The following is an 18,612-nucleotide window of genomic DNA, read 5'->3' on the forward strand; positions in this document are numbered from 1 at the left end:
CCCCGCAGGAAGACGAGGTTTCTAAAGCCAAAACATCCCCTAGCGGCTGCCCCCCCCCAACATCCGTGATCTGGGAGCATGAGCATTTCCAGTTCTGTGCCGTCCTGGACCCAGCACCTCCCCGGTCACCATTGGGCCACAGAGCTCACGTGCATCTCTCCCCTGGGTGTCCCGGGAGAGGCGGGGGACAGGAGAGGACACGTAGGGGCAGCCGCTTCCACCCTCTCCCCGACTTTGTCGCTTCCCCTAAAACCACCTGGGAACAGGTGGCCCTGCCTGGGTCCAGGCACAGTCCTGACAGTGCACGCGGCTGGAAGGAAGAGCGGAGCATCCGTCTGCTGCTCTCTGAGGGGGTCGCAGACATAGAGGACAAAAGTGTCAGCCAGCAGCGCGTCTGATACGAAAGATACACGAGCGTGTCGGGACCAATGAAACGTGTTTATTTGGAAATCGTCACGCAGAAGGAGAAGGTAGTGGGTTTACACTTGAACTATGACCAAGATGAAGTCTTCTGCCCCCAGGAACATCAGGGACCGACTCGGGCCCCTCAGTAACAACACAGACTTTCAAGAAGATGACCCGTTTTCTGAGTGTCTGCTCTCTATTCTGTGCAGTCTGATGTCATTGAGAAATATGGGGACAGAGAAGGCCTTGAAATGATCAGTTTAGAGGAAAAGGTGCATGTCAGTTACAGTCTAGCAGCAAGAAGAGTAACATCTTCTATAGAAAAATGGCCGGTATCCACAGCAGCCATAGCCAGAGCCGTATCCAGAGCCGTAACCACATCCGTATCCAGAGCCATAACCACAGCCGTATCCAGAGCCGTAGCCACAGCAGCCATAGCCACTGCCGTAGCCACAGCCGTATCCAGAGCCGTGACCACAGCCATATCCAGAGCCATAGCCACAGCAGCCATAGCCACTGCCGTAGCCACAGCCGTATCCAGAGCCGTAACCACAGCCGTAGCCACAGCCGCCACAAGAGTTCCTGTAGTAGTTGCAACACATGGTGTCTAGCAGGGGAGGTTCTGTAGGTCGGGACAGGGGCCGGTGCAGGTCTGAGGTCTGAATGTCCCCCCAACCCTGAGGCCTTTATATACTGGCAGAAGTGGGTGGAGCACCCAGTGCAGACTCCGTGGCCTAATTACCCCCGGAATTTTCATTTTTGAAAGGCCCGTCATTCTAAGGACAATTTTGTTCAGGAGTCATGCCCAGGCTTCGGCCCAGCTGGTCACAAGGGCTGTGACAACTCAGATCGGAATGGCCCACACAGTGAACAAGTGTGCCTCTGGAATTCACAACACCCGATGGGGATGCTGCTCACTGCAGGTGCAGGGAGCACCCTGTCACCGGGATGTCCCTCCAGCCACTCACCCCCCAGCATCGACAGGGGAGACCTAACAGCAGGGCGTCCTGCGAGGCGTCCTCAGGCCACACCTGTGCCTTGGCGGAAGGAGCCCGGTGGGCGGGCCGTGGCCAAGGTGGGCGGGCCGTGGCCAAGGCGAAGAAGATTTGAGTTGGTGCAGAACAGGCGTCTGCTGCCATTCACTGGAAAAGCCACTGGTTTTGCTCAGTGCTCAGAACCCACTCCATCTAAAGTCTCTGGGAGCTGCTCCGCGTGACTCTGTCTGTGGGACGTCTGCGCACTGGCCCCGTCCGCGCTGGTTCTGTCCAAACCTGGCTGACTCTCCAGAGCCGAGCCCTGGTGCATATCCCCCGGCTCCCGCGGTGCCCCGGGCACAGCCCTCCTGCAGCGCTGAGTGTGTCCGGCAGCTTGCTCTGCCTGCGTGGCCTGCGTCCCTCGGTCACCGGTCAGCTACTGAAGGTTGGTGCTGCCATCTCTTTTCTGGACCTCTAAAGAACTGGGCCTCACTGTTGGATGACAGCCTATATGTTTTTTCTACCAGTAAAAATATTATTATTTTATTGTATTAGATGTAATACAAGAAAAAGTATTATTATTTGTATTTCCCTCTGTACCTTTGGAGGCCCACTCACGTTTACCAGTTCATTTGGTTCTCACAAAAGCAAAGTCAATCCAGAAACCGTCCCTCGCACTTACACCTGCAGGACTGCAGGTGTGAACGCAGACCCGGGTGTCAGTCTTGCCCGCGGTCGCCCAGCTGTGCAGGGTGAGAGTTGATCGAACTCAACCCCCGCTCTCGCAGACAACAAGGGCGTAAAACCACGCGTTATTCTTCCTTCGGTTTTTCTAACGCGAAGTATCCCCTTCACCCAACTGAAATCAAGAAGATTTGGAGCCCCTGCCTCCCGCGGCCTCCCTCTCCTTGTGGGCAGCACCCTCCGAGTCACGGAGGCATGAGCCCCGAGCAGACAACGCAGGCACTCTCGGGCTTGCACCATAACTGTCCCCACGTGCCACCCGGGGAACGATAGCGTTCTCCAACCACCAAGAGTAAAACCCCAACACTCCGCGCGTTAACTCGAGAAACTACGGCATCCGAGTGGAAGTGATGGTACCTTCCCGGACGTCTCAATGTTAGTCATCGTAGGGAAACAGCGGTGCGGGTCAGCAATCTCCGTGTGGGAACTGAAGCCTCAAACTCCAGGTCGGCCTCTGAACGGCGACCGGTCTATCTGTACCCTTCTCGCCACTAACTATGCTCCACGTCCGCTCCATGCCTGACACTCCACGACCCTCCACACCTCACGTCACCTGCCTTCTCCCCCACGCGGCTTTGCCATTCCGTCCGTCGGTCGTGTTTCCAGTGACTGAACGAGCACATCAACTGTACGAGAATTTCTGAGGACCTGCACCATGCAGGCGCTGCCCCTGGGCAGAGGCTACTGAGAAGGAAACATGTGTCCGGAGCTCAGGGATGCGCTCTGTGTTTCGGGAACTCTCTGGGGGAGTGGAGCCCGTTTCCATCTGCAGTGCCTCTCCCTCTCCCACAGGCCACCTGAGAGTCCACATTTCCCGCCCACTCGCTCTGCTCACTGCAACCAGCCTCCGCTGTTCCACGTCCCCCCAAGGAGACTGGGCGCCTCAGATTCCTCATACCTGCTGCCGAGGCCACTGGCATCTTTTCTAGCAATTAACCCAATTTGACGATAAAGGAAAAAGCAGGACCAAGTCACCAGGAAATAAGGGAGTCCCTGAAGACCACTAATTGGTTCCTACAAACACACTGACAAGCATGTCGACTCCCTTGGGGTCGCAGCACATGTCAGAGTCCCTAGCTATGGAGCACACACGTGCAGATGGCACAGCAGCTAGCGCGGGCGTGCGCCTGCGTGTTCGACGTGAGAAAATTGACAGTATTGATTAAAATTCGGGGAGTTGTCCGATACATTGCCAATATGAATAAACGATATGTAACATGTAGAATTGTCATTTTTGTATGTTTAAACACGGCTAAATGTCAGCAATTTCATATTGCGCAATCTAATAGTAAATATTGTAACAAAAACCTGTGGCGTTGTCTCAGGGATAGAACTTTGTGTATTTTATTTATTTACAACTCCCAACAGTCCTCATGTAGCATCGTTTTATGATTTAACACTTGAATATACTGAGGCTCAGGAGGGAAAAATGTGCCCACACTCACAGTCAGGAACCGACCAGGCCCGGTCTGGGGCGCAGGCACCGACCAACGTGGGGGCCTGTCCTGGGGCGCAGGTAGTGGGGCTCTGGCAGCAAGGCCTTCGAGCACCCTCTGCACAATTTTTTGGATGTGTGATCACTTTGGAGACCTGGAGGAAATGATATCACGCAGAGGAAGTGTGCTGTTAAAGACGGTGTTTTATGTACGGGAGAACCGGACGTCCACATAGGCCGTACAGTGTTCGGGCACAGAGCGATGCCGCTGCGTTCCTCCCCTGATTTCTCCGGGTTTTGCAGGCTCCTCAGTACCGCAGGTCCTCGAGTGATGCTGTTCCCCACAACGGGGAGGGGATGCCCTGGGAACTCCACTCCTGTCTGCGTCAGTTAACGCGTGGTGGAGTGGGTTTCTCTGTGTGCAGTTCCAACATGCAGGAAGGACTTGCTCAGCAACATTCCTATTGCAAAGCTTTCCTATTGCAAAGAAATGGATTTCTTCTTGACGGTGGGAGGGCGATGGGCCGTGAATTTCCAGTAACTGGTGAGTGACTTGCTGGTGGGGGCGGGAGTCTGACTTGCCCACCCTGCCCGCAGGTGTGAATACCTGCAGGACGAGTGAGCTCAGGCTGCAGCGGTTTGATATGTGGCTCACAAAACTGCTGAGTCTACACCACTTTTAGTCCTCTGATAATGCAACTGTTCCGCTTAAAACTCTAATCCATACAGAATTTCTTCAGCGGAGCACGTGAAGCAGGCGTCTTATCTTTTCTGCCTCTGAACAGTCGGCGAATTAACCTATCCCCTCCGCTGAACCAACTCAGGGGAAAACTTAGTCTAGGCACCGTCCCGAGGCCGTCAGCGGCCTCCAGCTCAGAGTGACCCCCTCGCTGGGCTCCGGCAACTGGGCTCGACCAGCAATCTTTGCTTTTCTCCCAGCCCGAGTCTTCTCCTGGCCTGCTGGTCGTGACCTCCTAGAGTCAAACTGTGCAGTAGAAATAGACCATGAAACACAGAGAGAATTTTAAACGGCCCGGTGGCCACATTGGTAAAAAGACAGAGGGTGAATTAATGTGATCGCATGTTTTATTGAACCTATACATGCAAAACATTATCATTTAGTCCTGGCTGGTGTGGCTCAGTGAACTGAGTGCTGGCCTGTGAACCAAAGAGTCGCCGGTTCAATTCCCAGTCAGGGCACATGCCTGGGCTGCAGACCAGGTCAGGTCCCCAGTTGGGGGGCGTGTGAGAGGCAACCACACACTGATGTTTCTCTCCCTCTCTTTCTCCCTCCTTTCCCCTCTGTCTGAAATAAATAAATAAAATCTTTTTTAAATGTTTATAAAAACATTATCATTTACATGTAATCGGTATTTTTAAATCAGTCAGTATAGTTGTCGCTCTTTTTTATCTACTAAGTCTTTAAAATCTGGTGTGGGTTTTATTTTGGACGAGCCGTGCCTCGCTCGTGCCTGCCTTACTGGGCAGAGCAGCTGGAGAAAACCTGAGAACTTCCCTCTGGGGGTAGTCGTTCATCGCAGCTTTTCCAGCAGAAGTGCCTACACCAGCAATAAGCCTCCAGGTTGCACGCTTCTCTCCCTCAATGCCTCCGCCTTAGATCTTGTCCTCCCTCTCACAGAACTGCCCGATTCCATGTCCTGGCCGGCTCTGCTCCCAAGTCACTCTCCCTGTGAGTGCTCAGCCACGTCCCCTCTCCCTGGGACTGCTGGACATCGCGCCTCTGGGGTGAGCATCGTTCTGCTTTTTCCTTCCTTTCCAGACCCTTTCCAGACACAGTGAGATTCCCAAGCACAGTTCTGAAATCGTGTGGTTGGTTAGTGCTTGTGTGTGTGAGTGCCAGACAATGTGAGATATGAGTAGCCGGTGGAGAAGGCAGTCTTTGTGATACAGGTACAAGAAAAAACGCTTGGATTATATCAAAGAAGGACCCAAAATTGAAGTAACATATTTTAGCCCAAGTTTCAAGAGAGCCCATAACTTTTCAAAAAGGAGGAATTCACAAGCAAGTACACACAGATTTCTTAGAACCAAAAAAACCAATAATTTATTGAAATGGTGATTTGCCTGATGTATCCTCGACACCATCGTAACAGAGATTCCGAGATTAAGGAGGTCAAGGGTCACATTCGGAAAATAGTGAGATGATACCACAGAGCCTCGGGACGCAGGCGCCATCCTGAGAAATTCGTAGTTGGAGGTCAAGACCTCCATCAAAACGCAATTCCTTAAATACAGAAATCTGGAGGGATGGGTGTTAAATCGGCGTTGTCTTTAGACACGTCATTTCAGAAGCAAAGGAGGCTTGAGGGGCGACCTTCTAGCAGCAAGAAGAGTAACATCTTCTGTAGCACAGTGGCCGGTAGCCCCAGGAGCCAGAGCCAAATCCACAGCCATAGCCGGTTCTGTAACCCCAGCCAGAGTAGGGGCCAAGTCCACAGCAGTAGCCAGTTCTGTAACCCCAGCCAGAGTAGGGGCCAAGTCCACAGCAGTAGCCGGTTCTGTAACCCCAGCCAGAGTAGGGGCCAAGTCCACAGCCGTAGCCGTAGAGGTTGCCATAGTAATTGCCGCACATGTTGGCCAGGGACGAGAACTCGGCTGGGCGGCAGGAAGGTGCTTCTGGAGCGCGCGCCTTCTGCCTGCCCGGGGCCTTTATATAAGGTAGGTGGCTGGCAGAGCACGGCGTTCTTCCCGTGACTTAGCCAACAAATATTTAAACCACTAGAAGTGCGTGCCAGTGGCTGTTGACAATCAAGGCTGCCTTGCTGAGAAGGAGCTCGTTATTTTGGAGACAGGTTTTATTTAAAGAGCATCATTTTCTTTTGCTTTGTCAGAGTTGTCTCAATAGAATCATGTGCCCAACCGTAAAGCTAAAACCCGATTTCAAAACACCCTGTTATCAAGTGTAACCCTTATGGAGCAAGGTTTGTGGGGGGTTGAAGGAAACTGTTGCCCCCTCTTCTCTCTACTGTTTCTTACAGTGTCGCCCTCTGCCCCCAGGGAAGGAAATGACTCTCGTCTCTGTTCTCAATTCCTTGTACCTTCCTGTCTGGCTCCTCCCACCCACCTTGAACTTCCACACCTGCCCTTCGTCCACTCCACTCCCATCCCAGGAAACAGAGAAACGCCTGACAATTGAAGGAGCAGGACGCCCATGGGAACAAGGGCCCCTTGGGGGTCTGGAACAGTGACCTGCATGCCAGCGCTGCGTCTCGGATTTCCTCCTCCCGTCCCAGGTGGAGGGAGGCCGAGGCAGGGCGGGCCCCCGTTTCTCTCCCACTCTGTGTAGCTACGGGATACTTCTCATTGGAAAACCTTGGGCAGCCGAACCAAATTCATTTGGATGGAGAAGAAAAGACCTCAGTTAGACCAGTAGCTAACCCTGTTTTCCCAACGCTGGTATCATCAGAATTTTGCATGATGAGTGACGGGAACGCTCCTAGAATTTAAAACCCTTTTTGTCTTCCCCTGGCACTACCACGCCCCGCCCACTGAGCGCAGAAGCTGGGGGGCGTGGGTAACTTCCAGGTGCCCACAGCAGAGCCACCCTCCACTCCCGGCACCTCCGTGACATAGAGGAGCACAGAAAGCTACTTCGTCCTCTCTTGGTACATACATCTTACTCTATTCACTCAGATTTCTCAAAATGTCCTTTTTCAGAAGTTTTCAAGAGACCCGGGTGCAATCACGGGGTACAATGCGGCTCAGCAGCTCCCGGCAAAATCTCTCTGCTAAACCGAAAGTAACTTGGATAAGCAAAGTAGTCGTAAGAAAAAGCATGCTTTTCAATGAACTTCCACTTTCCGTTCCTGCCGCTACATGAGGGCGAGCTCATCACTGGTCAGCGCCAACCCCTCCCGCCCCCCCCCACCCCCGCTGCCACCAGGACCGGCGGTGCCCCTGTGAGCCGGGCGTTCTAGGCAGTGGGGCGGGATCGGAAAGGCGCTTGTCTCGCGTCCCTGGCATGTGAGAAGGGTCTAGAACCCCGTGGGAAATGCCCTGTTATGCAAGAAGGAGCAGCCTGCCTTGGTGCCTTCTCCGCCTTCTGCCTCTGCCTGGCCCCGCCCCGGGGTGCCCCCGCCTGTGCCGGTCCCGTGCAGTGGGGCGCCGTGGGGGTTAACTAAGGGGGGAGGTCCCCGCTCTGTTGCTTCCTTGTGCACTCGGGTTCACATCCCACCACCATCCGGCAAGAACTTGACCTTGTGAGCTTCCATCTGAGGAAACCAGAATACACTCAGAAAGGAAGACACACACCCTCCCTGCAGGGGTTGGGGGTGCGGGGAGGTATAGACTCAACGCCAGGACCGCACCCTTCCCCCCACCCAGGTTCCGGGTGTCCCAGGAAGCCCACAGCCCTGCAAGGGGCTCCTGGAGTTCTGATCCAAAAACCACCAAAAGGTGTCCAATCCTGACGGCCTCGTCTCTAACACTTCCATTTGGGCCCCCGGACACACCCACTGAGGCAGAAACACCCTCTACTCCGCGCACCCCTGAGTCGCACGCCCTGCGTGTCCCGTCTGCGTGTTGCACAGGCTGGGTGCTGCCAGTGTCTCTGCAAGTCTACACGTGTTTGCACACGAGTGTGCTGCTTGTAACCTGGAAGCCATTTGGACAGAGAAGTTCTCTGAACAGCAGTTTCTCCTTCCCGCGGTCGGGTCCAAGCGTTTTACTGAACGTGTAGCTGCTTCTCCCGTGCCCGTGCCGAGTCGGGGCTTTGGGTGCAGAAACTGCTCAGTAAACTACCCCCTTCTGCTTGCCCCCCGGTGCTTCCCATTCTCATCTAACAATCAGTTTTCAAACATCCACATTTTCTGTACCGAAAGGCTGGTTTTTGTTTGAATTTACCGTAGTAACTTTGTAGTCGAGAGGAGGCTATGCGATGGTGTACGTATATATGCTCTAATTAAACACTTGTTTGTGATGAAGAAGCAAAACCCTTCAGAAGATAAATGCCTCTCCTCTCGGCCTCCTACGCCCCGGCTGCACCCTTCTGCACCCTCATTCGTCACTACACGCCCGTGTTGACCCCGCGTCACTGGACACTGCGTGGCGCCTGGTTCCAAACTCAGCGACGGGAGGGCGGCTGTGTCGTGCTGAGGACGCGTGTTGTCTGGGAACATCTGTGCACAGCACGTAAAAACCCGATGTGATGTTTCCGAAAGTCCAGAGGAGTCGAGATCAGCCCACAGAACAAATATATCTTACTTTTAGGACTCTGTCTGTTTTGAGGGCTCGATTAAGTCTCATCACATAATAAGAGATTTCGGTCAGAGATTTATGAGACAGCGAACTCTCGCCAGGCATGTGAAGTATGTTCTAGAATTCCCACCATCTGAGACGCACGTAAGTCCTCCCGCATGGCGTAGTATTTTTCTCCACCCTCCCATCGCCCCAGAAGTCTTCTAGTCCAAACTCCTGTGAAACAGTGAGAAGCCCCCGCCAGGCTGCCCACCCACCGTGCGTGTAAAGCGCCTTCGCACGCCTTGTCTCCGTTCTCTCGGCCTGTGAGACGGGTAGAGACACTCCACACACGGCGTTTGCAGATGGAGGGGGAGGCTCAGGGTGACTAAGTCCCCAGCCCGGTGTCACAGGTGCCGAGGGTCACAGCTGAATCTCCTCAGCGTTGCTGACGGGCCCACAGGCGCCGGCTGCCCCTGGCCTGGCCGCCCTCTCCAGGCGCTGAGAGCGGAGCCCACTCGCTGGACGCTGTTGAGAGTAGGGAGCCGGGGAACTGCTCCCCAGGTCTGGTGGTGACCGCAGGCCTCCAGCAGTGACCCCAAATGCTCAGAAGACCTGCTTCCCTGCCGGCCAGTCCCCATCCATGCCTCAGGCCTCCCCTTGAGCACCCCCACGTTGGACGGGAGCCTGGTTCTCACACCCGCAAACAGCCACCCTGTCTTTTACGGCCTGTAACACACCCCTATAAAACGGTGACCTCACTCTGTTTCCAGCCTTCGTATGTTGCTCCCACGTGAGACTGTGATTTCACTGAGACCTGGGCTCATTCGGACAGACAGAGGATGGCAGATTAGACAGACAGACAGACAGACAGACAGATTTCCCACATGCACCATAACACAAGCTTTTGCCCTCTTTCCTTAGCCTCTGAGTTGGATAGTAACGTCTTTCTTACACTAACTACTGAGGGTGCAGAAGACCCGGTTTTATGTAGAGGAACAATGACGGCAATTCACAGCGGCCACGATATTTTCCCTCTTTCTCTACCAGACTTTGCAGTGGGACAAGCTCGCTCCCCCTTTACCTCACTCCCCACTCTCGCTATAGATGCAGGGAACAGCAAATGAGGGGGGAAGGGGCCTGACTCTCTCCCCTGTCCTGCCTCTGTGGCACCAGCATCATCTCCCCTGCCGGCAGGGGCTGCACTTGCAGTCGGTCCCCGCGAGAAGTTGGCAGCATTTCAGGGCTGGCGCGACCGGGTCGCCTGGACCCTGGAGTCTGACTGCGGCGATGCTGCCCGTCGCCTGCGGTCCCCAGCTGCCACCCCCTGGTTCCGCAGAAGAGCCGGTGGGACTCCCGCAGCTGAGGTGTCGGGAACCCTTCAGAAGCTATTCTCCCTACAATTACCGTCCTGTGACCTACCCCCCACTGTCATCTCCAGACGCAGAAGCAAACAGAACCCTCCCACCACACGAGGCTTTCAACAAATCTTGATGACCCGCGTCACTTCACAACTCACAGGCCTCGCTGCCGTGACGGGGTCGTCCCCACCCAGCTCTGTCCTTGGACACCCCACCTCGTGCCGGGAATTCAGGGGTTCACCCTCCGGACAGGGCAGAGTCTGTCCCTCCAGTCCCCTCCACAGCACCAAAGGCCAGGCAGGCGCCACCCCAGCTTCCCCGTGCTCCCCCAGATGCCAGCTCCCTCTCTTCCCGCCCGTCCTGCAAGCGTTTCCTGCGCCACAAACACAACTCTCGTTTCTGCACGTGTGACATACACGCGTGTGTGTTTGCCGTCTTATACTTGAGACACGTATGAGAAGACCGGTGGAGTCACAGAGAAGAACAACATTTGGAAAGGGTAGAAACAGACGCAGCCTGTTGAGGGTTCAAGGTGAGACCGATGCACAGACATCGATTCAAAGAAGCATCTCGTCGGGAAACAGATGCGCCCAGTGGGGATGCAGGTGATGCTGGCCAAGGCCCCAGCCTGAAGGGAACCAGGAGGGGAAAGGTTCAGTGTCAGAAGACAGTCGGAATTGTCTCTGCTTTCTACCGCTGACGTCAGACCCCAGCCGAGGCAGAAGAGGTGAAAGGGGGGGAGGTATCCATGACGATTTCAGGAAAGAGGTCCTTCTTTTCCCTCCCCAGTGAGGGACGCTCCGCCCGAGCCTCCCACAGCCGAGTGAGAGCATCCCGGTCCCTGAGTGAGTGACGCCCTGGTCCCCGTGCCGTCACCAGAGTGCCACCTGCAGGGCCGCAGCCAGGGCCATCACCACACTTGTTCTTGGGAGCACACACCCGTCCACATGGCCACGGCCAGGGCCACCTCCCATCCTCCAAAAGAACAAAGGAACCGCACACCCAGAGCAGCTCCCGTGTCTAGGAGTGAGCTTGTCAGCGAGTGGGAAGGTGTGTGTGCAGGGGCGGGGGGCCTGGGAGTCTGAGTGAAGTTCGGACCTTCACACGCAGTCAGCGGCGTGGGCAGCCCGAGTCTGCCTGTTAGCTGGCGTTGGTGGGCGCTCCGGTATCTTTATGGGTCTCTCTCATTTGCTTTCCTCCGGGGTGTCTCTCTAGGTGATAATGAGCCTGGAATAAAATTGGCTTTTTTTTCATCACCCAATTCTAATAAAAATGTAACTCTCCTGTGACTCATGACCTGGCACAGACCAAAATAGGTGCTTTGTCCTCTAATTAAATTGAGTGGCTTCGACATTGTGTGTGTGTGAGTGTGTGTGTATGAGTGTGGACCCCCACTCAACAAGACTAGCACTATCACTGTCCTTACTCTCATTTTATAGGGACAACACGGATCTGGGGGTCCGCGTTCCAAGACCCCCAGTGGGGCCTGAAACTCTGGATAGCAGCACACGTGTGTACGTATGTCTGTCTGTGTGCGTGTGTGTACATGCATATGTACACTGGGTGCTTTCCTGGACGCTCCCCTTTCCCTGAAAGGACGCCCGCTCCGGCGTCTCCCCAGCGTGTTTGCCCTGCCAGCATCTCCGCTCCTGCACTTCGGGGCCGTGACTAAGTCAGGGAGGGTCCCCCGAACACTCGCTCTGTGACACGAAGCAGTCGGTCTGAGAGCCGGCTCCCAGGTGGGCCGCACCTGCAGTGAGGGGTCAGGGGACAGAGGGGTGATTCTCGTCCTGGGAGGGGGTGGGCAGGAGAGTGCAAGATCTTATCACACCACTCAGAACGGTGTGCGATTTAAATCACAAGTTGTTCATTTCTAGAATTTTCCGTCTAACGTTTTTGGACCGCGGTGCACCGGGGTCACTGAAAGCGCAGCAGGTGGGACCGCGGAGAAGGGGCCGCTGCACTGCAGGACAGGGACTTGACAAAGAGCCAGTGGCCGGACCCGAACCCCCACTGTGCCGTGACAGACGACCGGCCCTGACTCCAAATGCCACACTCTGCGTCTGACCTCCAGAGAAAGGCGGGCTGGGACAAGCGAGCCTTCGTCACAACCGTCACCTGCCAGCATGCACACTGCATAAATTACCGCGTTTATTCCACTTAGAAGAGTGCCTGGCATAGGGTGAGTGTTATTTAAGAGGTACATATAGAGACAGACAGACAGACAGACATAAAATGGAACGATCTTCACCTTGGAGTCTAGAGCCTTACCTCAGATCATTAACCCCCAGTCACGTCCAACATCATACTTTGCAATGTTTGATGAATGACTGTTTACAGGTCAGAACCTGAAATGGAGATGGGCCCATGGTGGGTGAGTTCTGGGCCCACAGAGGGTGGACGTGGTCTCCTCTCGAAGCACAAGCACACACACGTCCTGTCTGCCCCCGGTTTGAATCCCAATCCATTCAGTGCTAGAAGGTATCTCTCCACACTGTGACGAGGTTTCTAAAACTAATACTACGTAATCTTTCTGTTCATTGTGGAGACTGTTCTGTTTCTCTATCCAGAAATTATTGTTCTCAAGCCCTTCCATTTCAATGTCATTCTTGGCTTCTAGGATCCCAGGGCATCACCGCGAGGAGAGACACGCGGGGCCTTAGCTCTGCCTCTGTCCCCAACATAAAACCCGACTCAGGAGCCCACACCTGGCGGCTTGGGCTGCTCGTGGCCCCCCGACACGGCCAGGCAGATCGCAGACCTGCTTTTCAGGCAGAACTAAATTTTAGAGGAATTTCTCATGTCAAGAAGTCTGACCCTTGACTCTTCCATTTATTCATTACGATCACGGCCCCTTGGGCTGGACACAGCAGATAGAACGCAGCCACCTAAACACACTCCAGCACAGACAACATGCCAGTCCCGTCTCTGCCGGTCTGAACACTACCATGGAAACGGGCTTCCTCTTGTCTAGTCAGCTTAACCTTCCCGACAACGGGACGCTGAATTCGTCCTTTCTGTGCCCCTGTTGTGCTTCTCTGCCTTTGCATTCTTCCGGATCTACCAGGGATGGTCTGTAAGCGGATCTCCGTGGCTAGCTCACAGCCACGCTGCGTGTCTTCTCGAAGGCACAGACATCGTTTCGACTGCTATGCTTTTAAAACAGTTAAACTGGGGAAGAATGAAAACAGAGGGTGGGCTCTCTGCAGGACTCCCCTTTGTTACTCTCATAGGAAAGAAATGGCTATCGTCGAAGGACAAAGACACCCAGGGCCCTAAAAATGGAACCTCAAGTTCTCGGCTATTGGTAGCAATTCTCTGTGATTCGGTCCTGATCAGTAAACTTTGACAAATTCTACCCAATAAAAAGTAGCCATGCTTCCTCCATTCTTCCGGAAGCCAAGCATGTTTCTGCATTTGCTTCTCACACTTTCTCTCTCTCGAGAAGCTTTGTAGAGTCAATACTGAATGAATTTGGTCGCTTGTCTTAACAAGCAACGGCTCTTATTAAGCAGACAAGAGAGGACCTGGCCAGCGTGGCCAGCAGAACCCCAGGGCGGCCCCCCAGATCCCGCCCCCCGGATCCCACCCCTGGGGTGCCTTTCAGCAAACCCCGCCCCTCGAGGACGGTCGTCTCTCCTGCCCTGCCGTTTGTTTCACTCCTGAGCCGTCCATTTCCTGTGCTCAGCCGTGGTCCAAAAATATTAAATGCAAGATTCCAGAAATAAGCAACTTAGAACTTTTAAATGGCATGCCGTTCTGCATAGCTGATGAAATTCTGGCCCTCTCCCTTCCACCTGGGTGGTGCGTCAGCCCTTTGCCCCACCCCTCCACGCCGTGCACACCACCTGCCCACCGGTGAGGGAGGAGCCATCTCAGGAATCAGACAGATGGTCGTGATGTCACAGCGCTCCAGTTCATGGACCTTGTTCTGTGTCGTAAGGACCCCGACACACCAGAGCTGCCTACACTCTCTCACAGGGAGACATGTGCAGGAACACAGGGGGTCTACAGGGTTCGTCACTCTCTGCGGGTTCGGGCCTCCACCAGGGGGTGCTTACAACTCCCCCCCCCCGCCCCCCGCCGGCAAGAATGGGCTGCGGGGCGGGGCGGGACCTGTAATGCCTTCTGACCAGTGGAACGCACTATCGCTCCCAGGATGGCTCCCAGGCCTCCTTCGGACAAAGCGGAGGGACCATGCCTTCAAGGCCCCTGCTCGGTTGGATTCAGTTGCTGAAACGGGAGATTATCTTGGGTGTGCCCCATCTGATCGGCAATGCCCAGCAGCATCCTCCCTCAGTCTCTCTCTGCTGCTGGCTCTGAAGAAGCAAATAAACTCTTCAGCACCGAGGAAACCCGTTCTGCCCCAAATCCGAGAGAAATTGGATAGGTTGCCCCCGCTGAGAACGCAGCCTCCCGCAGCCTCGTGTCCGCCTTGTGAGACCGTGACCATAGACCAAGTCGAGTGGTGTCCAGGCGTCTGACCCATTGCTGACGACACGCACCTCGGGTGGTCAGCTGCTAGTGTGTGCTGACTTGTCACACAGCAACAGGTGATTCAGACACACGCAGAGCCCTGGGGAGTGGCGAAGCCGAAGCACGTGTGACCGTCGTCTCCCGTCACCAGATGTAACTTTTTGGCAGTCTCTTGTCAACCTTCCACATCAGCGGCCACGAGTCCTGCTGCCTCTCTTGCCCCTGGAGTACTTGGCCCCTGGTAGCCAAGACTCACTTGTTCCCTTCCGCACCTTCCATTCCTTCCCAGGTCCCGCCACCCTGCGGATGTGTTCACTAGCCCCGCTAAGGTCGCCACAATCACACTAAGTGTCGAACCTAAAAGTGTGACATTTCGAAATAATTACCGTCTGATTTTATGAAGCGGGAAATGAGAAGGATGAAACCAGGGAAATATATGCTCTTCTTTTCAGTGGCCTTATTACACTTTGCCTGAAGTGCTTTCGATGATAATTCATTATCAGAATGTGATGAACACAACCTGGTGTTATATGTGCTCTGAGGTTCAGGAACTAAGAGACGGGCAACATTTATCGTCCCGTAATATCCTGTGGGGGGACATTTCTATCTGCCAGGCTGTGAAGAGTTGTAATGCTCCCTTGGAACTCTATTATCATTGGATGCTTTGGATGATACGCAGCTGATCGATCTCAGAACGCTACAACCCGGCTCTCGGAGCTGTGTTCCGTTCTCACAACACTCTTAGGAGACAGGCCCTGAGATTCCCTACAGTGTATTCTTTAAAATACAATTGAGAGAAGAAAGTATATTTGTAAGATCACAGATCAAACAAATGACAGAGATAAGATTAAAACTTCGAAATCAGAATTTTCATGCTAGATCTTGGAATTTTAATCATGATATGCCAAATAAGTTTAGGCATAGAAATGTCCGGTTTTAATGAACTAAAATCACTGTTTCTTGTAATGGGAGATTTCAATGGTAGTCGATGTTTCCTTCCACATGCATCTAGAAGCCAGAGGTTCCCATGAATCAGGTATCACAAATCCCACAATAAATATATTATTTTCCTTCTACTCTCCTCATTGCTTTCCATAGAATTTCTGATGCACACCAATACCTATTCAATTTACATAATTCTGTCATAGACCTTACTGAGCAAAAATAAACACCCCCGTGCCCCTCCTGAATGCCACAGCCCCAAGGTGACCACGGCGTACACTGTGCTGTCCCCGCCCAGGCCTTCAGGAGAGGGGGGCGCGGGGGGAATTTGCCTCCAGGAAACGGACGTCTCCTTCGGTCAGAGACCGTATTTTGCTGATGACTTCATTTTCAGTAGAGAGAAGGAGGCCCCAGAAGCATAACCTGGATGGTGGCCACCGGGAGAACTCAACTGCTCCGCACACGAAAAGAGAAAGAGAGAGCATTTGGAAACGGAGGCCCACGCCGGCCTGGTGGATGGCAGTGCGTGAGGACACAGGGCCCGGAGGAAGTCCCCGGTGCGGCAGGTGGCAGGAGGGGGGCGACCCGAAGCTGCTGCTCAGTGAGTTGTCACAAGTGGGGACAGCTGGGTGAGGCCCATCGATGCCGGGAAATGAGCCCCCTTGCTCCTCCCCCCGGTCACAGCCACGCCTCTTCCCCAAACGGAGAAAACCAAAGTGCCATCAACATCACACTTCCAAATTTCACATAAGCAGAGTCATATTCACCCACTTTTTGTTCATTGTATTCAAATTTTGTGTTTTGCTCACTGTGTCCAGAGCGACATACACAGTGCTTTCCCGTGTTGCATATACTGGAGGGTTACATCTCCACCGCGGCACAGTATGCAGGGCCCGGCCCAAGTAACGCCTGCTTGAGTGTGGTTGGTAGGGTAGTAACATGGGTGTAAAAACTCACAGTTTTAAATGTTCACTTCCCTTCAAATAATGCCACAGGGTGTGCTTGAGTGTGATCCTGATATGTTACAGAAGGACACGCTTGTGATTTTGCGATAAAAGGTTTTCTAATTAAAAGGGGGCGTTATCTGTGCCAGACCCTTTATGAAAATGCCATGTTTCGTTACGCATTGTACTGTCGGTGAACGTTTCCGTTGTTTCAGGCTTGGCTGTTCAAAATAATCTGCCAGGAATACTCCTGTGTGTGGCTTTAATAAACACACGTGTGCATTTCTCTGGGGAACCGTCTTTGCGGTAGAGTTACTGATCGTAGGGTGCACTCAGGCTCGTTTTAAAAGATGCTGCCGGGACATCTTCCCGGACCGCACCAACCCAGAGCCCTGTGGCAGCGAATGGAAGCATGTTCGCCCACGCCTTCCCCCACCCGCGGCTGCCGCCTGTCGTGCGCACGCTCCCGGTTCTGCCGGGTCTGTGATGCTGTCTCGGTGTGGTTCCCATCTGCATATCCCTAACGATAAACGAAGACAGACACCTTCTGAAATGCTCATTGGAGGAGCTCCAGTGGCGCAATGGGTTAGCGCGCCATACTTATAAAATGCTCATTGGCTATTTGAAGTTCCTCTTTGGCAAACTGTCCAAGTCTTCATTTTTCTCCTGGGTTATCTTTCTTTCCAGACAAAGTTATAATTTTTACATATTTTGGATACAAGTCCTTTATCAAATATAAATGTATATTGCAAATATGTCCTAACAGCCTACAACTTGCCTCTTTCTCTTTGTTAACCTCTTCCAGAGAGCTTTCAGGAACATCGAAGACTAAATTCAACATTTCCAATATGATGCATCGAATGCCAAGCCACACTCCCACCAGAGGAAATCTGGCAAAATCCAACCCATCATCTGAGAGTCACCCAGATGCCCCCTTCTCCAGGAAGCCCTCCAGGATGTTATCACTCACTCTTTGATTGTCGGCCTTCCTCACTGAATTTGGTTTGCTTACCAGGAATACCTTTATGTTTCATTTCTCCCTGTTCATTTGGATGCAGAATATCTCATTTTGATTTTTCCAAGATCTGGGCTTACTTGCCCAAAGAGTTTCCTATCTAGATTCATGGAAGTATAAGCTATATTTCAAGTGTGAAAACTGTGCATAAACCACAGAAGAGATAAAATAGGCTTTCTAAGTTATAAGGAAGGGCCCCTACAGTTTATTTTGTAAAGGACTCACTAAAACACAAACCCGAAGCCCTGACGGGTCACTAATAGTGTTCAAGATAGTTCAGGTGGTGGAAATTGATACACACAGTAATATTTTTATGTATTACAAAAGTAAAAAAAAAAGCCTGTGACTTTTGTAAACATTGGGTCAGGAAGGGAACAACAATTGTTCTACGTTATAATAAACCAAGACCAAGCAGGAGACTTGTCAGGTAGCGCTGTCCCACGCACCTGAACAGAGCGAGCCTGTTGGACCCCAGAGGTTGGAAGCGGAGACCCAAACAACGCGGCTCTCGCCGGCCCCCCCGCTGAGCACTGGGGCCAGCTCTCTAGGCAGACCGGCTCCTCTGGACATCACAGCTCTGGTTCATAGATGGTGAAAGAACCATAAAGTCTTTAACAAACACAGACAAGAGAACACCTTGTGCAGTGAACTCAAACGTGCTGGTTTAAGAAGTTGGTCTAACATATAAACAAGTAGAGAGGTTTGAACGCCACCGTTTACCGATGGAGAGCAAATGTGTCAACGCTGATGGTATGGAAACATCGGAGTTCTGCCCGAGGCGGAAGGCCAGACGGCATTGCCTGCTGTTTCCCACTGTCCATGGTGATGAAGACGAGTGTGAGGGAGGCCGGCCCGGTCTTCCGGAGCCCATCACAGGACACCAGTGAGAGGTGCCAGCGCTTTGAAAGTCAACAATTGGCAGCGAGAAGTCCAGTGTCTTTGGGAAGGTGATGGTCCGCAGCGACAGCAACCACAGCCAGAGCCTTGTCCTCAGCCACAGGAGACCCAGAGCCACCCCTGGTCCAGAGCCCTAACGGAGCCGGTACTGGGTGCTCCTGCACCCATCACAGCCACAGCCAAAGCCACAGCCGACACCCCCTGCTCGTGCACCGGGTCCACC

The 18,612-nt window shown here is 53.4% G+C and overlaps 1 protein-coding gene across 1 annotated transcript; it reads right to left on the reverse strand.

Moving 5' to 3' along the window:
* Positions 1 to 434: 434 nt before the first annotated feature.
* On the reverse strand, positions 435 to 1,040 carry LOC112308646 (keratin-associated protein 21-1-like). The gene has a single exon (XM_024564962.3). The coding sequence runs from the start codon at positions 1,005 to 1,007 to the stop codon at positions 696 to 698; it is 312 nt and encodes a 103-aa protein (XP_024420730.2). The 5' UTR covers positions 1,008 to 1,040; the 3' UTR covers positions 435 to 695.
* Between the last annotated feature and the right edge of the window lie 17,572 nt (positions 1,041 to 18,612).

This window comes from Desmodus rotundus, chromosome 2, assembly GCF_022682495.2.
Source record: "Desmodus rotundus isolate HL8 chromosome 2, HLdesRot8A.1, whole genome shotgun sequence".
NCBI classification, from domain to species: Eukaryota; Metazoa; Chordata; class Mammalia; order Chiroptera; family Phyllostomidae; genus Desmodus; species Desmodus rotundus.

Bases quoted from the DNA above. Each gene is read 5' to 3' on its own strand.
- LOC112308646 (XM_024564962.3), bottom strand. From the start codon at position 1,007: ATGTGTTGCAACTACTACAGGAACTCTTGTGGCGGCTGTGGCTACGGC.